Genomic DNA, 21,263 nt, shown 5'->3' on the forward strand with positions numbered 1-21,263 from the left:
AGGCATAAAGAAATGAGACGAAGAAGAAAGTGAATTTCTTTGCTGACATTAGGATTTATTTAGAATAATTCAGGAATTTCCCAAGATATTAACTGAGATAATAGCACACTAAATAAACCTATAATAAATTAGTAGAATGTCTGTGTGCCAAAGCATAATTAATAACCATACAGTCAATTTTAAAAATACTTCTTAAAGAAAATAAAAGATAACAATGCTACAAATGTTTACTTACTTAATGCTACACAAATCAAGCTAGCAAAAGGATACTTTACAGAGTAAAATAAAATAACAAAAGTGAGGTAACGAGGAGACCAGGCAAGCTGGATGAGTGGAAGGAAGTCTTACAAATTGAATACTCTCTTAACTAAATCCAAGAGGAAAAAAAAAAATCACACCCAGATCTCTTTTTGAAAGAGAGAGGTCTGGGGGCACTAGAGTTGGGGGTCTATCTAGAGGTTTCTAGCCCAGGAACTTAATGTGAACCTAACAAAGACAAGATTTAGGCAACCAAAATGAGATTAGGGTTTCTGGTGGTCAGGGAGTTAAATGGTAAGGTCTAGTAGCAGGTTCGGAGTTCAGGGAACCAAATGGAGAGGTTTGGCTCCCCTGCACCTCCCCCCTTTGGATTCAGCACAATGGGAGCTTTAGGGAACCCCCTTCTGGCAGCGCAGAGATTCTCTGTAAAGGAATTTACAGACCCAAAAACCTAGATTTATAAAAGAGGTATATTATATTAAGGTTAGAATTCCTGACAGAGAAGCATAAAGTCTGGTTACGGAAATAGGTGAGGATAAAGAGAGGGTAACACCAGAAAAGAATATTCCAATGGACAGAGGCTGCTTGGCATCCCAAGCATGACATAGCTGGCATGTTTGGAACCTCTGCAAAGAGAAGATTTTAGTTTGGCTCTTTTATATTGAGTATCTTAATGGAGGCTGGGAGTTTCAGGACTGAGCCAACCCCACCTAGATAACAAGGATGAAACTATTTGTCCCTCAGGGGCGGGGTCCCTCACTAAGGCAGAGTTGAAGGAGATTTTCTCCTTTAAGGATTTTTAGAGTTTCGGGGTCCCCTCTTCAAACCTGTCCACAGTTGTGTAACAAGGAAAGAGACCCCAAATTTAGCACAAAAGGATTTGACCTTATGCAAGGGGCAGGAACATATGCCAATAAATGGAATGCTATTCATTATCCAGTGCTGGGACACAGATCCCACCCACTGAGGAAGGGAACTATACCTGAGCTGGGGCAGAGGTGGTGGTGGGTTTGATCTTTTATCAAAGAAATGTCATGTACACTGAGTGAAAAAGTAGGCATCAGCCATGTGGCTCTGATCTAAGGAACAGGATTTCAAATCCAGCTCCCAGCCTAATCCAAAGACAGCAGTGAAATATAATCCTCCTGCCCCTCCCCCCCAAGAAAAAGCCTTTACAAAATTATAATAACTGAAATTGTTATTAATATTACACAATAATTTTGAAGCAAGTATCTTATGAGCCTATTTGCAAGCTCTATTTTTGTGCTCAGAGGGAATCAAAGTAAAAAAGATGAAAAGAATCTATATTTTAATGAGTATGATGATAAACTAACTCCCTCATTTTATAGGTAAGGAAATGAAACATTACAGAGGCTAAATTATTTGCCAAAATTAACACAGGTAGTTAAAACAAAAGCTAGAATGTGAACTTAGGAACTCTGATTCCAAATCAAGTACTCTTTCCACTACACCATGCTGATCTGGGAAATTACGAAGAGGAAAATATTATGTAAACCTTACAGTTTGAGTTACTCTCATTAAGTCATAACCAAAGCTCTCAGGAGTAATGAGGAAATCTATTTTGAGAGGGAAGGCAGCAGAAAGATGCCAGAAATATACGCAACTATTTATAATTTGAAGTAATTTTGTGAACATACACTAGAATCTTAATATGTCCTTAGGATCTGAAACTCTCTTTTGGCACTTAATAGCTAAACATGGTTAGGAGCAAAAATTAATTTGACTTATTTAATTTCACTCCATCACAAATGCTATTATAATGTGTAAAATTCCATGGCAGAAAAGAAGCATTTAACTATAAGAAAATTAAAAGCATTAAAAAAAATCATTATAGTAAGTTCTTTCTCCAATTTTTTGTTACTGTCTACCATTAGTATCAGTAATACCACTACTAAATTAAAATATAAAGTTAGATACTTTGATTAAACAGAAAATGAATACTATAAGATACTTGAATTATCATTAGAAAACTCTAGCCCCCATGTACACATATGCTTCATTTTCTCATTCTTCTGTACAATGTCTTCTAATAATATAAACATATTCATTTTTGGATCTATTTCTACTAATTAATTCAAGTTAAAGCAAAAATATTTTAAAAGTCAAGATATTAAAAATGTTTTAAATGTCTAGGTTTAGAGCCTTCCTGATCATTAAACAGTAAGATAAAACTATTTGCAAAGTACTTGAGATAAACAATTTTTATGTAGTTTTGTTCTATTACAGCAATGAACATGCATGTGTAGCTCACCACAAAGAACACTACGTCTGGAGTTATGTAGATCTGGGATCAAATACAGAATCACTTAACTGTGTGACTGTGGGCAAGTCACAATCTCCATTTACCTCAACTGTAAAATGGAGATAATAAATGTAGTTGCTTTGCAAATACTCAAATGAGACAGTATTTGTAAAGCATTTAGTATAATGCCTGGAACATATTAAGTACTATGTAAATGATTATTTACTTCTATTAACACTGGTCTGACTCTAAAAAATTGACTTTGACTAGATGAATCAAGCTGGTTTTTCCAACTTTAGTTAATTATTTTTAAGCAGAATGCTGGATGCCATGTCACATTTAAGTATTTCATTTTTCTTCTTATATTTTTAATTCTATAGTTTTAAGAATGAAATGTTTCTCAAAAAAAAAAAAAAACAAAACAAAACACCAACATAAAAAATTGTGATTTTAAAAGAGCTCACTAAATGACTATTAAAGATATTGTAGCCATTGCTAATGCATTAAACACTTCCAAGAATCATTCAAGCCCAGAAAGAACAGGAACAGTTGCACTGAAACACAAATGAAAGGGACATATGAAATAAACAATGCCAAGACTCAGAAACCACTGCTGCTTGAGTCTAATTAATGAGGAAAGACATTATTAACTCAAAATTCCTCTACTTGAGGTAAAGGCATCTTGAAGTTAGAAGAACAGCAAGATCATTTTTCAAAAAGAGATGGGAGGCCCTCTGTTATAACAAGAAAAGAAAAAAAGAATCAAAGAAACATGTCAAGACAACACAAAAACCAAAGTACTGAAAAATGAGAAAGATTACTGATGAAATTCACCTTTTTATTTCAAGGCTATCCCAAAACAACTGTCAGAATTAGTCCAGATGAGCTTATTAAATCTGGGTAGCTTCATCAAACCAAAAAATATCATCATGCTTCCTTTTGTTCCCCACCCCAAAAAATAGCTAGGGGAATTTTTTTCCCTTCAAGAAATCCTGCAAATCTTGTACACATTGAGGGAATAATAAACTCTGATAAATAATACTGACATACTAAGGAGCAGAATCGCTCTAGAATCACAAAAATTCCCAAACACAGAATACAACATAATTTTGTACTATGTCACACTTACTAAAAGATTAATAAATTTATAAAAGAGATGAAAATAAACATATCAATGGCCTGGAAACTTGTAGAAAAAGGAAGATGAACTATATACTGAAAGTTTTTTAAATGTCAATCAACAAATTTAATTATTTTATTTCATCTCAAGTAATTAACATACCATTGTATTAATACTATTAATATCTTCCTTAAGAGAAATTAGTAGATCCTACCTACCTCTTGGCTGAAGCTGGTGATTTGGCTACAATCACTGCATTCCTGTAATCTGGGATCTGTGGCAAATAACAAATTTCATTGTTTACTGCCGTGTCAATTATTGATCTACTCAAGCTAACAAATCAGCAATCGATAAAAATGAATAAAGGATATATTTTGTTATTTAAAGTTTCACCAAGTAGTCTCAGGAGTATAAACATTTACAATGGATTTTCTCTTGAAAATGAAGAAAAATTTTACCTGAAAAAAAAGTTTTGCATCTAAAAACATCTTTAAAAAATATATATTATTTACAAATTCAGGAGTAACAAAATGACTGATAAATGGAATTATTAAAAAATAATGCTGCTCTAAATTTAATCAGAATACTTTAAACCAGTCATAGTAATTTCCCACTAAATTAAAAAAAAGACATTTTGCTAATTATTTTGCTATTCAATTTTTGTGAATTTAGTTCTTTTCTACTATTATTTCAGAATTTAAAAGCAACATGAAAAGATGAGTCACTGTAAGAATCACTTATTTGCTTTAAGAGGAAACTGGTCATTATAATAATTAACAATTCTCTTGCATCCTGACAACCAAAGAATTCCACAGACAAAAGGTCCTTATTTATATCAAATAGCAACTGGGAAGAAGAGTCAGGAGAGATTAAGAACAAAGATAATCAGAAAGAAAGAGAAGACTCACTTGTACCTACTTATCATCCCCCTCCAAATTATTCTCTAAAGAAGCAAGTCCCCAGAAAGACTAAAGATCCAGGTCAATTGTGAAAGGCTGAGGGGGAGAAGTGTAATCAGAGGAAGTAAGAGAAGAAATATTCTATTAACAGTCCTCAAACCTATTCATAGTCAGTTTTTCTTGGTTTAGCTTAAACTGTTCTCTCTGTATGCTACTTTATACTCAAAGTTTCCAAACTCTGAAATTTCTACCCTGATCATGGCTGATGCCACAAGAATGAATAAAAGTTCCTCAAAGCACTAAACTAGCATAAAAGAAGCAAAATGAATTAAACTCATTTTATAATATATAAGCATTCATTTAGTTAAAGCAAGATTCTTATGCTTTTAACAACTGTCAAAACTGCATGTACTAATCTTACATAATACTAATTCTTTTTTTTTATAGTGTTTTTTTTTTACTCTTTTTTTTTTAATAGCCTTTTATTTACAGGATATATGCATGGGTAACTTTACAGCACATAATACTAATTCTTAACGCTCATTTAACTTTAAGTATAAATTCTGACAACTGTTCTAATATTCTGAAAAAAAAGTACTAAATCTTGGTACACATGTATATGAACAATTTCATTAAATGTGATATTTCACTAATCATGCATAGACAAGGAAAATCTAGAAAGATAACAAAATAATAAAATCCAAGAGAGTCCACAGGACCAAAATAGCTATTAACTACAACCACATGAAGATAAAAGTAGGAACAAAGAAATGAGATGAATAAAAAGGGAATGAATAAAGTTTTGACATTTCCTTCACTAAAGGATTTACATGTAAATAATTGAAAAGCAAATATAATTGGTTGGATGAATGCATGTTCAATATTTTTTACAATGATTTTATTCATTTTTTAAATTAATATCTTTTTAATTTCAAAATATATGCAAAGATAGTTTTCAACATTCACCCTTGCAAAAACCTTGTATTCTAAATTTTTCTCTCTCCCTTTTCCCCATCCCCTCCCCTAGAGAGCAAGTAATCCCAACATATTGTTGTGCCACAGTTCTCTTTTATTATCCTGATTCAGTTTCCCTAATTATCCTGACTCTGTTTCCAAAACCACCCCTCCTTCTTAATCAGAACATTTGATGAATAAAAGATCTTATATTTTAGAATATCAGAATGCCTCTCCCCATCCCAAGCTATCAGAATATCACATACCATCTTACCAAGAAGCCTCTCCCCATCTCCAGGGTACTTCCCCCCATTATGTCAGCCCCATCTCTGTCAGAGAGATCCCCCACTGTCAGAGTCCCATTCTGCTCTCAGCACCCTGATTCTGCCCTTGCCTCAGTCTATTCCCCGTATCTGAGTCATGTGTATATATATATATATATATGTCATTGAGAACTCACATTGTTTGCTGGATTCTTGGAGACAATAATCTCATTCAGTCCTGGGACCAAACCATGGATCCATTTGGTCCCAGTAAATCTCTCCCTTTCAAATAAAATATTAAATACTCTTTAATCTCTATCTTACCTCAGTTTCTCTGGCATTACAATATGTTAAACATTTTACAATGATTTAAAAAGGAGCATATCACTAAGTGTGAGCTACCAATGTCTATCTTCTTTTTAAAAAGAAATTTAAATAGATGTATTTTCAATTTTGTAATTGTTGATAAATATTTTAATAAATATTTAATAAATAAAATAAAAAATGAAATTATTATAAAAATTCACAATATTTCTTACTAAATTACTAAACTCTTCTAGGACCTAATAGCAAGTTAATGGCCTTACATGTATGAGATTATTTATAATCATTTTACTAAGACAAAAACCACTGTCAAATAAAAATTAGAAATTATAAACAATTTTCAAATTACTATCAGAAAAATCTGAGTCATATGACAAACTATTTCTAGGAACATCTCTATTTGTATAAAGTTTATGGTGATCAAAAAATCTTAAGTGCTCTGCCTTAGTCACTTAAAATTGCACTAAAACTTTTATAACACTATTTAATAGTTAGATTAAATGGTTTCTAAGTCAAGATTAAATCTTAAAATAGTTTTTCAATCATCCCCCTAATTTATAACTCCTTGAAACAGGAACTTTTTAACCTATAACAATTAAAGAAAAATTTAAGTTCTGGTCACATCTTGGTTCAGCACTACAAACAAAACAACTTTAATCCAGAAAACAGTCTGCATAATAGCCATGAAATCTATAAAATAGCAGAAATATTTCTTGCTTCAGAAAACTGGATTTTGAGAGGTCATTTTCCCATTTATGAATAAGCTCTCTCTACTTAATTTTGTCTGATTCAGAGGGGCAAAAACCAAGAAATATGATTATTTCCATTTACCAAAACACAACTTAAGTTTTAAATGCTTAGTAGCGGGACTCAAAAAGGCTACACGATGGAGATGATACTGCTCTATGAAACTATCTGAGAGAAAACAAGTAATAAGATGTATCGGGAGATCTGTGTTCAAGTCCTGACTAATGCTTACTAGAAGTTCAATAACCCTGGGCAAATACTTTTTCCTTCTTGAGCCTCAGATTACTCATACATCTATAAAACTGAGATAATAACTGTACTAATTCACAGGGTACTTGTGAGGAAAATATTTTGTAATCTTTAAAGCACAATATAAATTTGAATTAATATTTTATGTTTTTCACCTATCTCCATCTCTATTTTTAATATATTTTCTTTATATGTCCATCTCTCTCCCAATATATTTTTTTGGTAACCCTCCTTTTCCCCTCCACTATTAGGCAATACTAAAGAAAAAGAATGTCTCTATTATTTGTTGTATTAATTTTATTTCCCCTCCTTATTATTAAAGTTTAAAGATTTATTTTTCTTTCTCTAACAAAAAATCTAAATTGTTATTTATTTATGAAGATTTACATTAAATTTTTTCTATAGGTTACTAACTCTCAAGAGGAAAAACATTTTCTATTCCTGAGAATTAAATGATTTTACCTAAAATAAAAAACTTGTGGAAAAACTGTAGTCTTAAACATGTACCCTAAAAATCCCACATAGAAATAAAAATAAAAAGTATGACAACTAAAGAATAAACTTGGGGCAGCTAGGTGGTGCAGTGGATAGAGTACCAGTCCTGAAGTCAGTTGGATCTGAGTTCTAATCTGTTCTCAGACACTTAACACTTCCTAGTTGTGTGACCCTAGGCAAGTCACTTAATCCCAGTTGCCTCAGGGGGAAAAAAGTAAACTGTCAATGAAATGTATAAAATCTAGCATGCTTAAAAAAAGAATCAGGTCACAAAGGTAAATTCAATGAAAAACTTTAGAACAGAAATGTACTCCACAGGGCATGTCATATTTTGCTTCCAATAGGCAGAATTTAATAACCCACAGAAGATGAAAATTACTCTTTAACTATAAAAGAATAATGACATTTAGGCTAACTCACCTCTTCTTGAATGTACTGTAATAAGAATGGAGAAGCTCTCAGATTATCAACAGGAATATTGAAGAAACCTTGTATTTCTTTCTGATGTAAATCCATGGTGATGAGATGAGTCAAACCTTTGAAAATAAAGCAAATATATGTCTCACAAATTGACCACTTAAAATGGTGTTAACATTGAGAAAGATTGTATTTTAAGTATAATACTATTAAGCATATTATATTTTCTTCTTTTAGATAGTATTTTTCTTTTAAATCTATCTAAATCTAATCTATCTAAAAGATGACTTTTCTTTTAAATTAAAAAACACCCTAAAATACTCAATTCAATACACAATCAAATCAACACAAATTCTCTACTAGTTTTCATAAAAAACTATAATTTAAGCATCATTTCAAAGGTCAATTATGAAATATAAACTGCTAACCATTATTAGAGACCTTATTCCCAGGTGTTCCTTTGAAGAATATATGCATTCACCTAGCAGAGTGAAACCTAACTAATAATTTATGAAATAGGGGTTAGACATGTGCAGTTCTTTATGTATTTGCTAGGAAAATTCATGATGGTAGTGAGAAGTGAGGCTGTAATCACACTTTAGGCACAGAGGGTACAACAATAAATGTAAAAGGGATAAAGAGGCAGATGGCATGGGGATGGGAGGGTAGGATGTTGAAGGGAAGTAGGTAGCATGGGGAAGAGAATGGGGAGGGAGAAAAGCATTCTTATAACCATGGATTGGAGTTGGGAGCACTAGACAGCATGGACCCAATAGATAGGGGAAGGAAAATGGGGCAGCAGAAGTCTGAGGTGTCATTTTAATAGAATTTTTTAGGAACCTGATTAATGGAAGCAGTGATCAGAAGCAAAATAGACTTTTGGGACAGGATAAAAAAAGAGTGAGAAGAAACAGAAGAAAATGGGATAAAGGGAAAAACAGTCTGGTTTAAGAGAAATAAAATAAAACTACATAACATGAGGATATTAAAAAATGCTTTGAAGTTATGTTTTTGTTCTTTCTACCCTCTGAGCTTTCCTTTACTGCCAAGTAAACAGATGCTCATTGAATGCACTGATTCGAAGAGAAAAGATAGAAGTCAAATTATCTATTATATCATTTAATAGCTTCTGTAAATAGGACACATAGGAAAGGAAATGAAAAAAAGCCAACTATGCAATTATGAATGTTGCCATCCATTAGCCTGGCTAATCAAGACTCTGAGTTAATTAATTCCAAGATCTAGCAAAATCTGAAGTGAAGGACTGGAAAGAAAGGAGAGAATTTGAAACTCAAAAATAAAAAGGAAAGAATCCTTAATAATAATAATAAAAGATTTATCAATATATGTCTTTTTCAGTACATTAATATTGTCTGTCCTTTCTTTTCCATAGAGCTTTTTAAGGTTGTCAGAAAAGCAAAACTCTGCATGTTATATTTTGCATGTTAAATTGTATTCACTTTTTTGAAAATTTTGTTTATTACTATGAAATGTGTTAATGTGACTTATTATCTTTTGTTTTCTCCAATAAAGTCCATATGTCTAATAAATAGAACAAAAACAAAACAACAAAAATCCACACTCCTCCAGAATGATAAACATTCATTGATCTTACCAGCTTTGCACATCATTGAAGCCAATAACTTAGAAACAATAGAGCCTCTTTTTCTCATCTTGCATTGCTTGCTATATGGAAAATAAGGAATCACTCCAATAATGCTTTTGGCACAAGAGGTTTTACAAGCATACACCATGATCAAGAGTTCCATGACTGTGGTATTCACATCCCTACAATAAAAGATTTGTAGTTTTCTTATTTATATGTTAAAACTCAGTTTTAACTACATTCAAGAAAACTTTACTAATATTTCACAGTTACAAAGTATCCACAAAATTGTGCTTATAAAAATTACTATTCTGGAACTTACATTCTAACATAATAAACAAAAGCTGAAAAGCATAGGCTTAGACCAATACTATATACTATTTCACAAAACATCTAATACATATGATTAAAGATCATACGATGAAAATACTAGAAGAGAAACAGATCATATAACTCTCACAGACAGGGGTTGAAGATATATTTTATTTCTTTATTCGTTTATTTTTATTTTTAGTTCTAAATTTTCTGCCTCCCTCAAAACTCCATCATCCATTGAGAGAGCAAAAATAACGATACCATTGCACATATGAAACTATGTAAAACATATCTATATATTAATCATATTTCAAGGAAAAAAGATGAAAAACAAAGGAAAAAAAGTTCATCAGTTCTCTAATTTGGAGGTAGATGACATTTTACATTATGAATACTTTAGAGTTGTGGTGGATAATTGTACTGATCAGCTACTAAATCTTTCACAGTTGATTATTTTTACAATATTGTTGTTCTATTGTGCAGACTGCTCTCCTGGTCACTTCACTTTATATCAGTTCATATAATTCTTCCTAGATTTTTTTGAAACCATACTCTTCATCATTTCTTACAACACAATAACATGCCATCGCATTCACAAACCCAAATTTGTTCAATTACTTCCCAACAGATGAGGAAAATGAGGGTATCCCCTCATTTTCCAACTCTGTGCTATCACAAAAAAAGCTGTTATAAATATTTCTGTATAGTTGGTCCTTTTTCTTTTTCTTTCACTTTCTTGGGCCAGTACCAGTTTTTGCTGGATAAAATTGCTCTCCAGAATGGAGGAGTGGTCTAGTTCATAGCACTACACACAGTATTCCCACATCTCCTAAAAGTGATATTCTTAACCAAAAAAAGGGGAAAATGACATTTAAAAAGATAAAACGCACAACTTTATTTACATGAAGCTGAAAAGTTTCTGCATAGACAAAATTAATGTACCTAGGATAAGTAGTAGTCAAATAGGTAACAAAAACGTTGTATCAAATTTCTGTTAAGGGTTGCATATCCAAGCTAAATAAGCAAGTAATAAACATACATAAGACTAGCTAGTAGTCAATTCTTGAGAGAATATGGTAATAATAAATATACATCTGACTAATTATCATTTCCTAATAGTAAAGGATCAAAAGAAGAATTGCAAGATATTGAGAACGCTCCAAATTACTATCTAGAGAAATACAAATCAAAACAATTCTGAACTTTTATCCCGATATCCTACAACTTTTCAGAGATGACAAAAGATGGCAAATAAGTAATGTTGGAAAAAACTGTGACATATTGAAGCACTTTTGGTATAGCTGTGAAGCAATACAGCCATTTTATAAAGGAATTTGGAATTATGCAAATAAAAGGATTAAAATGTCCATAATCTTAGAGAGTCCATTACTGGGCTTATACAGCAAAGTATTTTTATTTTTTTATTTTTTTTTTTTTTAATTTAATAGCCTTTTATTTACAGGATATATACATGGGTAACTTTACAGCATTAACAATTGCCAAACCTCTTGTTCCAATTTTTCACCTCTTACCCCCCCACCCCCTCCCCTAAATGGCAGGATGACCAGTAGATGTTAAATATATTAAAATATAACTTAGATACATAATAAGTATACATGACCAAAACATTATTTCAGCAAAGTATTTTTAACAGCACTTTTGTGAAGTAGATGCCTATTGAGTGGAGAAATGCAAAAGAAATTGTGGTTCAATTCAACATTATTAGGCTACAAAAAATACATAGAAACATGGAAAGATCTACATGAACTGTTGCTGAGTAAAATAAGCAGAATCAAAAAACTATACAGTGACTAAAGCTATGTAAAAGGAACCACATATACATATATGTATGTATTATGAATTTTGAAAATGATAAAGAATAAACATGAATCAAAAAAAGAGCTAAATGACGAATATGGAAATTTGTTTAGAAATGCACATATTTAACCTATATTGGATTGCTTCAGGAGAAAAAAAATTTGGAACACAAAGTTTTGCAAAAGTGATGTTAAAAATTACCTTTGGGAAAAATAAAATATTATTAAAAGAAAAAAAAAAGAAGAGCTAAGAAAGGATGCTCCCAACCCACCCCCCTTTGAAAAGGTGGGAGATCCACAGGTTTTACACACCATATATATTTTCAGACTTTTGCAATGTATTTGATCAGTTGTGCTGATTTTTTCCCTTTTTTTGGTCTTAAAAAATACTATTTGTCTTATGAAATGGCTGAGTTAATGGAAAAAGGGATTTCAAACCATGTTGATATAAAAAAAAAGATAGCAATAATTTTTAAAAACAATACTACATAATAGAGAATGATACAGGTTAAGAAATAGGCAGAAGAACTCAAATTCAGTAAAGAACATACTGCAACATAAGGAAAAAGCCTTTGTATAGCAATCCTGCTTAACTTTGAGGAGACCCAAAGTGAGTTTTCAGAGAAGGAAGACTTAAAGATGAGAATATATTTAACAGCAATATTAGAGCACTAGAGTTAGAGTTTAAAAAAAGAGTACAAAAGATAACAAGAAATTAAATAAATTAAGAAAATTAAAGGGTATAAAGACGGTATTTTCGACTTCAAAATATTAATCAAAACATAAGCAAAGCTAAAATAACAGAATGGTGGAACAAACTTAAATTTTAAAGATTTGGAAAAAATTTAGAAAGATTTGGAAATATTAACAAATACAAAGTAATGATCAAAACATAATCATAGGAGAAATCATCAGATTGTACACCATAAGATTTTATTCTAATCCCAGTTGTTCCAAAGATATCTGGCTCTTTTTTTTTTTTTTAATTAATTTATTTTGTTTTAGTTTTTGTCACTCTTAATTAGCTTTTCTTTATTCCATCTGTACATGCCCATACCATATATCTTAACAACTAACATGACAACACAAATGCTACATAAATGGAAGAGTCTCATAAATAGAGAATTCCATTCCCACTACCAACTTGGCACCTTATTTTTATGATAATGACTATGAAAGAGGAAATTTAAAATCTAAAGAGACAATAATCTTCAATTCCTCTATCCCCTAGTGGGGTCAATGAACTAGTTTTTAAAAACATTTTGATAACTCTATTTCAATAGATGTAGTTTTCTTTGTAATCCTATGCATTTTTTATTTAAATTGAATTTTAAAGTATTTTGATAGTTTTCACCAGACTGCCAAAGGAGTTCATAACATAAAAAGGTAAAATTCTGTTTTAAGATATCCATTCCCTGACAATTTCCTCTTAACCTAAATCTTACTAAAAGAGATTAAAAACCTTTTATAAACTAAATGGGTAGTTATTGATCTGCATTACCATAAAAGTGAAGAAGTAAAAACTTTTGCCAAGGATATTATGGTTATGGTAGGATCAAGCCATTTTCAAAGAGTCTCTTGAGGATGTGATAACCAGCAAGGGATATTGTGATACCTTTATTCCTAACACATTAAAAAATATCTGAAACTTTACCCAAAGATAAAAAAGTCATGATAAATATTTCACTATATACTTAAATATGTAAAATCATGTAAAATTTTAAAATAAGTCTAAATGGAATAAAGATTATTTTAAACATATATTTCTCACATTTTTTTCAACATTACTTGGCAGATTACATATATACCCATTCGTATATAAAATGCTCCAATTTTCAGAACTTGAAGCAAAAAAAAAAAAAAAGAAACAAGAGGCTTTTTGTTTAAATCACTGTTTTGAATAAACAAAATTCATTTGAAAAGGCACTTTATGACATATACATGGGTATATTCAGAGAAAAACAAAAAAAGGAAAAAACAAAATTAAATGAACTATGCTATATGTATTTCAAAATACTAGATTTACACTCCAAAGTCAAACTATTAGATCCAACAATGAATTAAATAATCCTTAAGTATATTTGGGATGATATAATTAAAAAACAAGAATCAAGAACAGCAACAAAATAAAACATAAACTGCTTCAGCACATTCTTTTGTAATCTTCTAAATGAAAATCAGTTGCTTTCATTTTTGCTTTTGAAGAGAGAATAAAACAACTTTACTTATTTTTAAGGTTCTAGCTTTATTCTAAGACATGTTAGCAAGCTACATTATAAATTAATATTGCCCCCAAATACTTGAGCCAACTAGTAATTCCATACTAAAAAATTTAAAAAACAGAAATTTACATAAAATTATAATACAAAGCAAAAAGAATGCATGTTAGCTCCTTTAATGCAAATACATCAATGTATTTAATAGTATCTCTTTCCCCTACTTCTTAAAACAAGAAGTCATAATTCTTCTAAGACGCAAATCTTATTATAGTATTACTGTGCAACACTAACCAAAGTAGTAATAAAGCATGTATGCCAGTTGTTACTCACTTTGAAATAGTTTGGATGATAAAAACATCTTTTCCTCTGACAGATTCTTGAATTTGAACTCTTGTTTCTAATTAAAAACACACAAAAAACTAATATTATTTTTTTAAAATACAAAAATACAGACTCTCAGGATTACTCTATTATACAATACAAAAATTGTAAATATAATAACTGATTCACAGGCTTAGTTATCACAGTATTGATATAAAACAAAGAGGATAAACATAAAACTCTTAACACTTTTATGAAAATCTAGGTATAAGTGTTGCAAACTGTGTCAATGTGACCTACAGAAAATTTCTTTATCTAGAAGAGTTCCCCTATATTAATGAAATCAAAAGTCCAATCCTCATCCCTAAATTATTTTTTTCCCCTACATTCAGAAGGAAAAAAAGAACTCAATTATTCGTCACCTTAGAGAAGATTTTTCACTTTTGACAAAGGGAATCATGCAATTCCTCTCCATTATTTAATTACATCACAATGTTCTAGCCACATTATAGAAAAAGACAAAATTCTTCAGGATGCAAAAACCAAATATTTCATAAAGTGTTATCAAAGGTACTATATATGTTATACAAGTTGTAATATCCCTCAAAATTTGTTTAAATGTATTCATTCACTGAATAAGCAACTTTCAAGCCCAGGTGGTTTATGCTATGACCTAGGGATAAAAAGACAAAAATAATTCTGGAGTTTATGATTTACTGGGGAGAAATAACATAACTGATAATGCTATGTATAAAATGAAAATGAACATTTCAGAGAGCTCATACATCCTGTAAACAAGAGTTGTGGTCCTTGTGATTCTAAAAGAGATAAATTCATTGTTTCACAAACAAATCTTTTGTTATCTGTATGTTTGTTGATGACTGTTTAATTCATAAACTAGGAAAAACATTTTAAAGGCAAGCCTGGGGCAAGACTCTGAAGGTCTTTAAATGCTAAAAACAGGAGGCTTAGAAGCTAGCCAGTCTTTGGGAACATCAATTTGGCAGTATTATGGAGGATGGATTGGAGAGGGGAAACTAACGATAAAGTAGAAAAACCAATTGAGAAGCTTTTTCAGGAGGCTATTGCAATATTCCAAGTGAATGTTAAAATGTATCTAAACCAGCAGACCACAACTAGTCATGGTATAATCAGTAAAATATGTTAACTGACTGAATAGGGATGTTGAGAGGAAGAATCAAGAATGATTTTGAGGTAGGAAATTTTGGTGACTTGAAGGACAGTGGTACTCCCAATACAGTCGTGGATTTTAGGAAGAGGAGAGAGTTTAGGAGGAAAAACAGTGAGTTATGTTTTGAATATGATAAGTTTAGGATGACTATTGGACATCAATATGAATATATCCAACTGGCAATGAAGACAGCAATCAAGAAAGCGATTATACTTGGCAAGTAATTTGCATAAAGATGAATTAACTCCATGGCAGCTAATAACATCAAGAGTAAGGAGGACTCAAGACACAAACTAGAACCACAAACACAAACTAAAATAACTTCCAGATTAACATACCTTTTAAAATGACAATTAAAAAAAAAAAATCAATGCCAGTAGAGTTGTGGAGGAAAAATACACAAATTCTAATATACCACTACATTATGATTTGATACAATCTTATGGAAGGCAGTATAACACAACATTATTCTAAAACGTAGCAGACTTATTAATAAAGTGATATCACAGCCATAAATTGAGATATTTCAGGGAGAAGAAAATTTCTACATATAAAAGTAAAAGGAAGCATGACATATAACTATCAAGATTCAAATTCTGTCTCTCAAACAATCACTTTGTCATCAAGGATAACTTAGATGGTATAGAGAATGGAGCACTGGGCCTGGGATCAAGAAGACTATCCTAAAACACTTTGTTGTGTGACCCTGGACAAGTCAGGTCATCTTTTTTGTTTGTTTGTTTCACTTTATTTACCTACAAAATGAGGATAACTACCTCAAAGGGTTGTTGTGAAGATCAATTGGTATATTAGTTAAATCTCACTAAGCATAGTGCCTGGCATACAGGTAGATGCTATATAAATATTTGGAGCAGTTAGGTGGTACAATGGATAGTATCAAGCCTAAAATAAAAAAGACTCTTTTTTTTTCCAGTTCAAATCCAGTCACAGTCATTTACTAGCTGTGTGACCTTGGGCAAGTAACTTGACTGCCTCAATTTCCTTATCTATAAAATGAGCTGGAGAAGACAGTAATAAACTACTCCAGTATCTCTGTCAAAAGAACTCCAAATGAGGTGGCAAAGAATCAGCTACGAATAAAAAATAACTGAACAACAATATAAATGCTTATTCCTTTCCCGTTTCCAGTGTTCCAAGCAATTCTATAAGACTATAAATTACTAAGTGAATGATTTGTATAACCAGGAGAAAATTCCACATTGAAGTAAAAATTGGAAAGAGATTTTGAGTCTTACTATTAATATATATGGTTAAACTGTGTTATATCACTGAAATGGAATATTATTATGTTACAAAGCAACAAATATGAAATAATACACAAAGAAAAACCTATATGAAGGGATGAAGAACAAAGAAGCAATTAGAACATACATATTCATTATACAGAAAGGTCTAAAAACAGGTGAAAATATAAAGAAAAAACATTTTTTCTTCTATAAATACATACTTTATTTGTATCAAACTAATTATTGAAGTTTATGGCTTTCTTATGATTATTATTGTATTTACCTACCTGACAGAGGGTGTTTTGGTGATAAAACTATTTTTAAAGAAGCAGTTATTACCTCATTTTAACTCTGTTTCCCTTATAAGCTTAAGTATCAGTAAGCAATCAAGATTTTATGTGCCATTTCCTAGTTGTTAGTCTTAAAACCTCAATTATGCTTGTCTTCATATACCTAGCTTTAAATAAACAAACAAACACTAGTTGATTTAATCAGGGCAAATCACTGAAGCTTCAGTTTCCTCATCTATAAAAAATTAGCTGCTATCTCACAGGATTATTACAGAATTATTACAGGACTCAAATCAGCCACATACAAATCCTTCTAATCAAGTCAGTTCCTGTAAAAAACAAAATAAAACAAAAAACTTTCATCAGCTCTTCCCACAAAATAGCAAATTAAATTAAGGGAAATTAAATTACTTATAGAACTCTGGGACTGTCTAGCCCAATTTCTATTTTTGACATAAGAAAACTAGGGCACAGAAAAATTAAGTGACTTGCCCAACGTCACAAAAGTAATAAATACCAGAGCTGGGATTCAATTTCAGGTCCTCTGATTCCAAATCTTCCCACTATATTAAAAAATAATTTTGTTAATACATTTTCATAATATTTATGTGGCAACTGTTGTAAAAATGGTGAACAAAAAAGAATATAATTGACTAAAATTCACTAAATGCATAGTTAATTCAAGCATTTTCACTTAACTAACAAGTCAATTCAGTCAATTAACTGGCCAGTTAAGCACTTACTTTATGAATAAACTGAAAGCAGCAGAGTGTAGTGGAAAGAGCAATGAATCTAGAGTCCACTAAGTTCAGATTCCCCTCAGCCACTTAGACTAGTTATGGGATTTTAGACAAATCATTTAACTTCTTGGTGATTTAATTTTTCAACAACAAAATGAAATTGGCTTCAATGACTTTCAAAGAACTTTAAGGTCTATGTCATTATAATATAGCATCTCTTAGTGTCCTAAGCAACTCTGTAAGATAAATTGCAAAGAAGGTACTGATCTGCATTGGTAAAGAAGGTACCTAACCAACAGATGTCAACACTGATGAAATTGTAGATATGGTTCAAAAAAAAAAAAATAATCATAGGTACTTAATTATGTACATGTCTCCTCCAAGGAAATGTAAGTCCTTGGAGTGCAGAGGCCTATTTCATTTTTGTTTTTGTATCTCCAGTGCCCAGCACAGTACCAGAAACATAAAAATCCATTTCACAAATGCCTATAGATTTCTACCATATTTTGATGAAGTGACTTACCAACTGAGTCAAAATATTCAAATCAGTTATTAATACAGAGCCTAACTCAATGATAAAACCAAAAGAAATTTGAAACGATCAACTATGTCACAGAGAAATTAATAGGCTAAGAGCAGAATATGATTGCTCACCTCTATTTGGTTCCTGGTAAACCTGAACTTTTCCCATTTCTACCCCCAGCCTCCTATAAAAGAGAAGGGAAAAGTTAAAAACAAACAGAAAGCTCATTCTTGCCATTAAAAATTGGAAAGATCAAATAGTAGAAATTCTGATAAAATTAAACATAATGGGAAGCAAACTTTCTAAAATTATATTGGAATATAACATATGAAGTCAATTTTAATGAGAGAAACAAGTCTTTCCAAATAGTGACAATCCTAATACTTTTTTTTTTTTACCTAAATGTTAGAATATTTGGAAATATTTAAAGTCAATAACATTTAAATATACCACCAATAACTATATCAACTTTTAAAATGTTATCTTTAAATAGTCATTTGAATCTTAATATTAATGTTGTTTTACCCACTGTTTAAGGTATTGTCGAATAGGTAGCAACAGCACATTTAATACTCACTCGGCAATTTTCTTTGAAAGTTCCATACAAGATGAATTGGAATTAGCTGAAAACAACACCAGGCCACCCTTAGGTACATTCATGATGGTTTCTAATTCAGAAGGTGCCACACAAAACATCAAAACCTCCTTGTTTTTTTCAATTTCTAGAGTACTGGAAAAATATGTAATATATTTAGAGTTAATATATGTAATGAAATAATGCATTTTCATATAACAAATTATGATCATCAATCCAAGTAGAAAATACATCAGGATTTTAGAGCTACTAAATTCATTACATGGCTGCAATACAATAATTTTATTATTTCTCAATATTCAAAATATTCAATGAAGAATAAATTATAAACTTACAAGAAAAGTAGAGCTTAAAGAAAAGCTCAATTGAACCAGTATGTAGAATGTAAATCTTGCAGAAAAGTATTTGAATTAAGGAATGGAGTTGCTGTCATTCTCCAACATCAAAATTCTTCCTGGAACAACAATGAAAAATAGAAAAAAAATCAAAGATAAGCTTCTGGAATGATTTATACATAAATAGAGAATTGAGTTATCTAAATATATCACCTGATAAATACGTAGCATCACTTTCTCATACTATTTACTTAATTTATAAGTACTTATTGAATATCTCAGCCATTTATCAATAATATGACTGTAAAGATAAATTTCATTTATGTATTTACATTCTAATAAGGGAGAAAACTATATTCAGAATAGTCCTTTTACTGTCTTCAAATCACAAAATGCATTAATAAAGACAAAAAAAAGGGTTTAGGTATGATTTTGTTTTACTTTATTTTAAAATATAAGAAAAAGGAGGGATAAAGGAATACATTATGAAAGAAATGGGAAATAAGATGGAAGAACAAAGTTTTTCTTCATACTGCAATATAGTAGAAAAGTATATAAACACACTGGGAGGGGGAGAGAAGATTGTTGGGAACAGTGTCATAAACTGCATCTCAAAAGACTCACTATTAATCTGAATCTGATAAAGGAAGTCTCTGAACACATACACACACACACACAAAACACACACACACGCTGGTGTTGAAATAAATGAAACAATAAAATAAAAAGGGGCTAATAAAAGGAAAGAGAGCAGAGCTATGGAAGAAGTAGTGGCTAGCAAAATAAACTTCAAGTTTGCAGGGCAGAACATAAATAAAAGATTTAAAAGAATAAAAAAAAAAAATGATAAGAACCAGGGGTTAGGATCTCAACTTGATGAAGAAAGGAAGGATACAGAAATAAAAAACATATCATTTTAATTTTACCTTACAAATGTGGATTGAAAGGGGTGAGGAAAAAGAAAAAATTCGCAAGTTATGATGGGTTAACATATATAATTAACCATTCTAAATACTAACAGGAATAAGATAGACTCACCCATAAAAAAGAGGATAACAGAATGGATTATAAGACTGACATTTGAAATAAAAGTTCATGTAAAATAAAAACAAGAACCTGACACAGAATTTAATATGTTTCTTAAGAATTTAGGGAAAATGAGGATAGTAATCATGATCTCATACAAGACAAAGAATCATGGTTAAAAAAGATAAGCAGGAAAAGTGACATTAATGCATTCCACCTATCCATGTCTAATGACATAGAACTTGTGAAATAAAAGTTAATCAAAATATGGGGTGAAATGGATAGCAAAGAAGGGATTTCATATATGTACCTATTCTTACTCCTTTCTTTCCCCCTCCCTCCTAAAAGTATGAAAGGACATAAACAAAATTTTGCAAAAAGTCAGATAATAGACCTTTGTCTATTATTAAACTGAAAAAAAGATAAAAGTGGTAAGTTCCAGAGTCAGAGCCAAGCCATGAAGCGGTTCAAGCTTTCCCAGTTTCCCTCAAAAACCATATAAAATCAAACCTCTGAACAGTCTGACAGAATGAAACCACTCTATAGGTCAAGTTAAATTGGCAGGACTTCAAGAAAGGTCAGTTTCACTAGGGTGAAAGGGGTATTCAGCCCAACTCAACAATGCCTAGAAAAGCCAATGAAAGAATCTTAATCACAGCAGATCAACAACTGAGACCCTCAGTCCTAGCTCAGTAACAGAGCAGACCCATTGGGCAGTCTTCAGTCTCAGCACAGAAGGCCTGTCTAGAAAACCAGGTTAGAGAGAGAGCAAATAGGGCGATTATCCCTTGATGTGAGCAAGACCCCAAACATAAGGGGCCCCTGTACTCAAAAGCCAAGATTCAGAGTGGCACAAGAAGTTTGGGTCAGTACTCTCTATACCTCAAGAATAGAGCTTAACTTCAAAAGCCACAAAATAGGAGGGGAAAAGACAGAAGGAAAATGAGCAAGAAACTGAAAAGGATCTTAGCCATAGAAAGTTACCATGGTGATAGGGAAACCCAAAATTCAGACAAGAACAAAGTGCCCACATGGGAAATCTCAAAGG

At 31.3% G+C, this 21,263-nt stretch overlaps 1 protein-coding gene across 4 annotated transcripts in view; it reads right to left on the reverse strand.

The window, feature by feature from the left end:
* The window catches only part of PRPSAP2 (phosphoribosyl pyrophosphate synthetase associated protein 2), a 55,931-nt gene that overhangs the window by 21,897 nt on the left and 12,771 nt on the right, over positions 1–21,263 (reverse strand). For all 4 annotated transcript variants that reach the window (XM_012542670.3, XM_031937624.1, XM_031937630.1 and 1 more), the window contains exons 2-8: positions 19,190–19,308; positions 18,837–18,989; positions 18,391–18,443; positions 14,277–14,343; positions 9,605–9,777; positions 7,993–8,108; positions 3,860–3,915 (exon numbers count right to left, since the gene is read on the reverse strand). In XM_012542670.3, the coding sequence (XP_012398124.1) occupies positions 3,860–3,915; positions 7,993–8,108; positions 9,605–9,777; positions 14,277–14,343; positions 18,391–18,443; positions 18,837–18,955 (584 nt within the window). In that variant the 5' untranslated portion in view covers positions 18,956–18,989; positions 19,190–19,308. The remainder of the gene's footprint in view (positions 1–3,859; positions 3,916–7,992; positions 8,109–9,604; positions 9,778–14,276; positions 14,344–18,390; positions 18,444–18,836; positions 18,990–19,189; positions 19,309–21,263) is intronic.

Source organism: Sarcophilus harrisii, chromosome 1 (assembly GCF_902635505.1).
Source record: "Sarcophilus harrisii chromosome 1, mSarHar1.11, whole genome shotgun sequence".
Taxonomy (NCBI): Eukaryota; Metazoa; Chordata; class Mammalia; order Dasyuromorphia; family Dasyuridae; genus Sarcophilus; species Sarcophilus harrisii.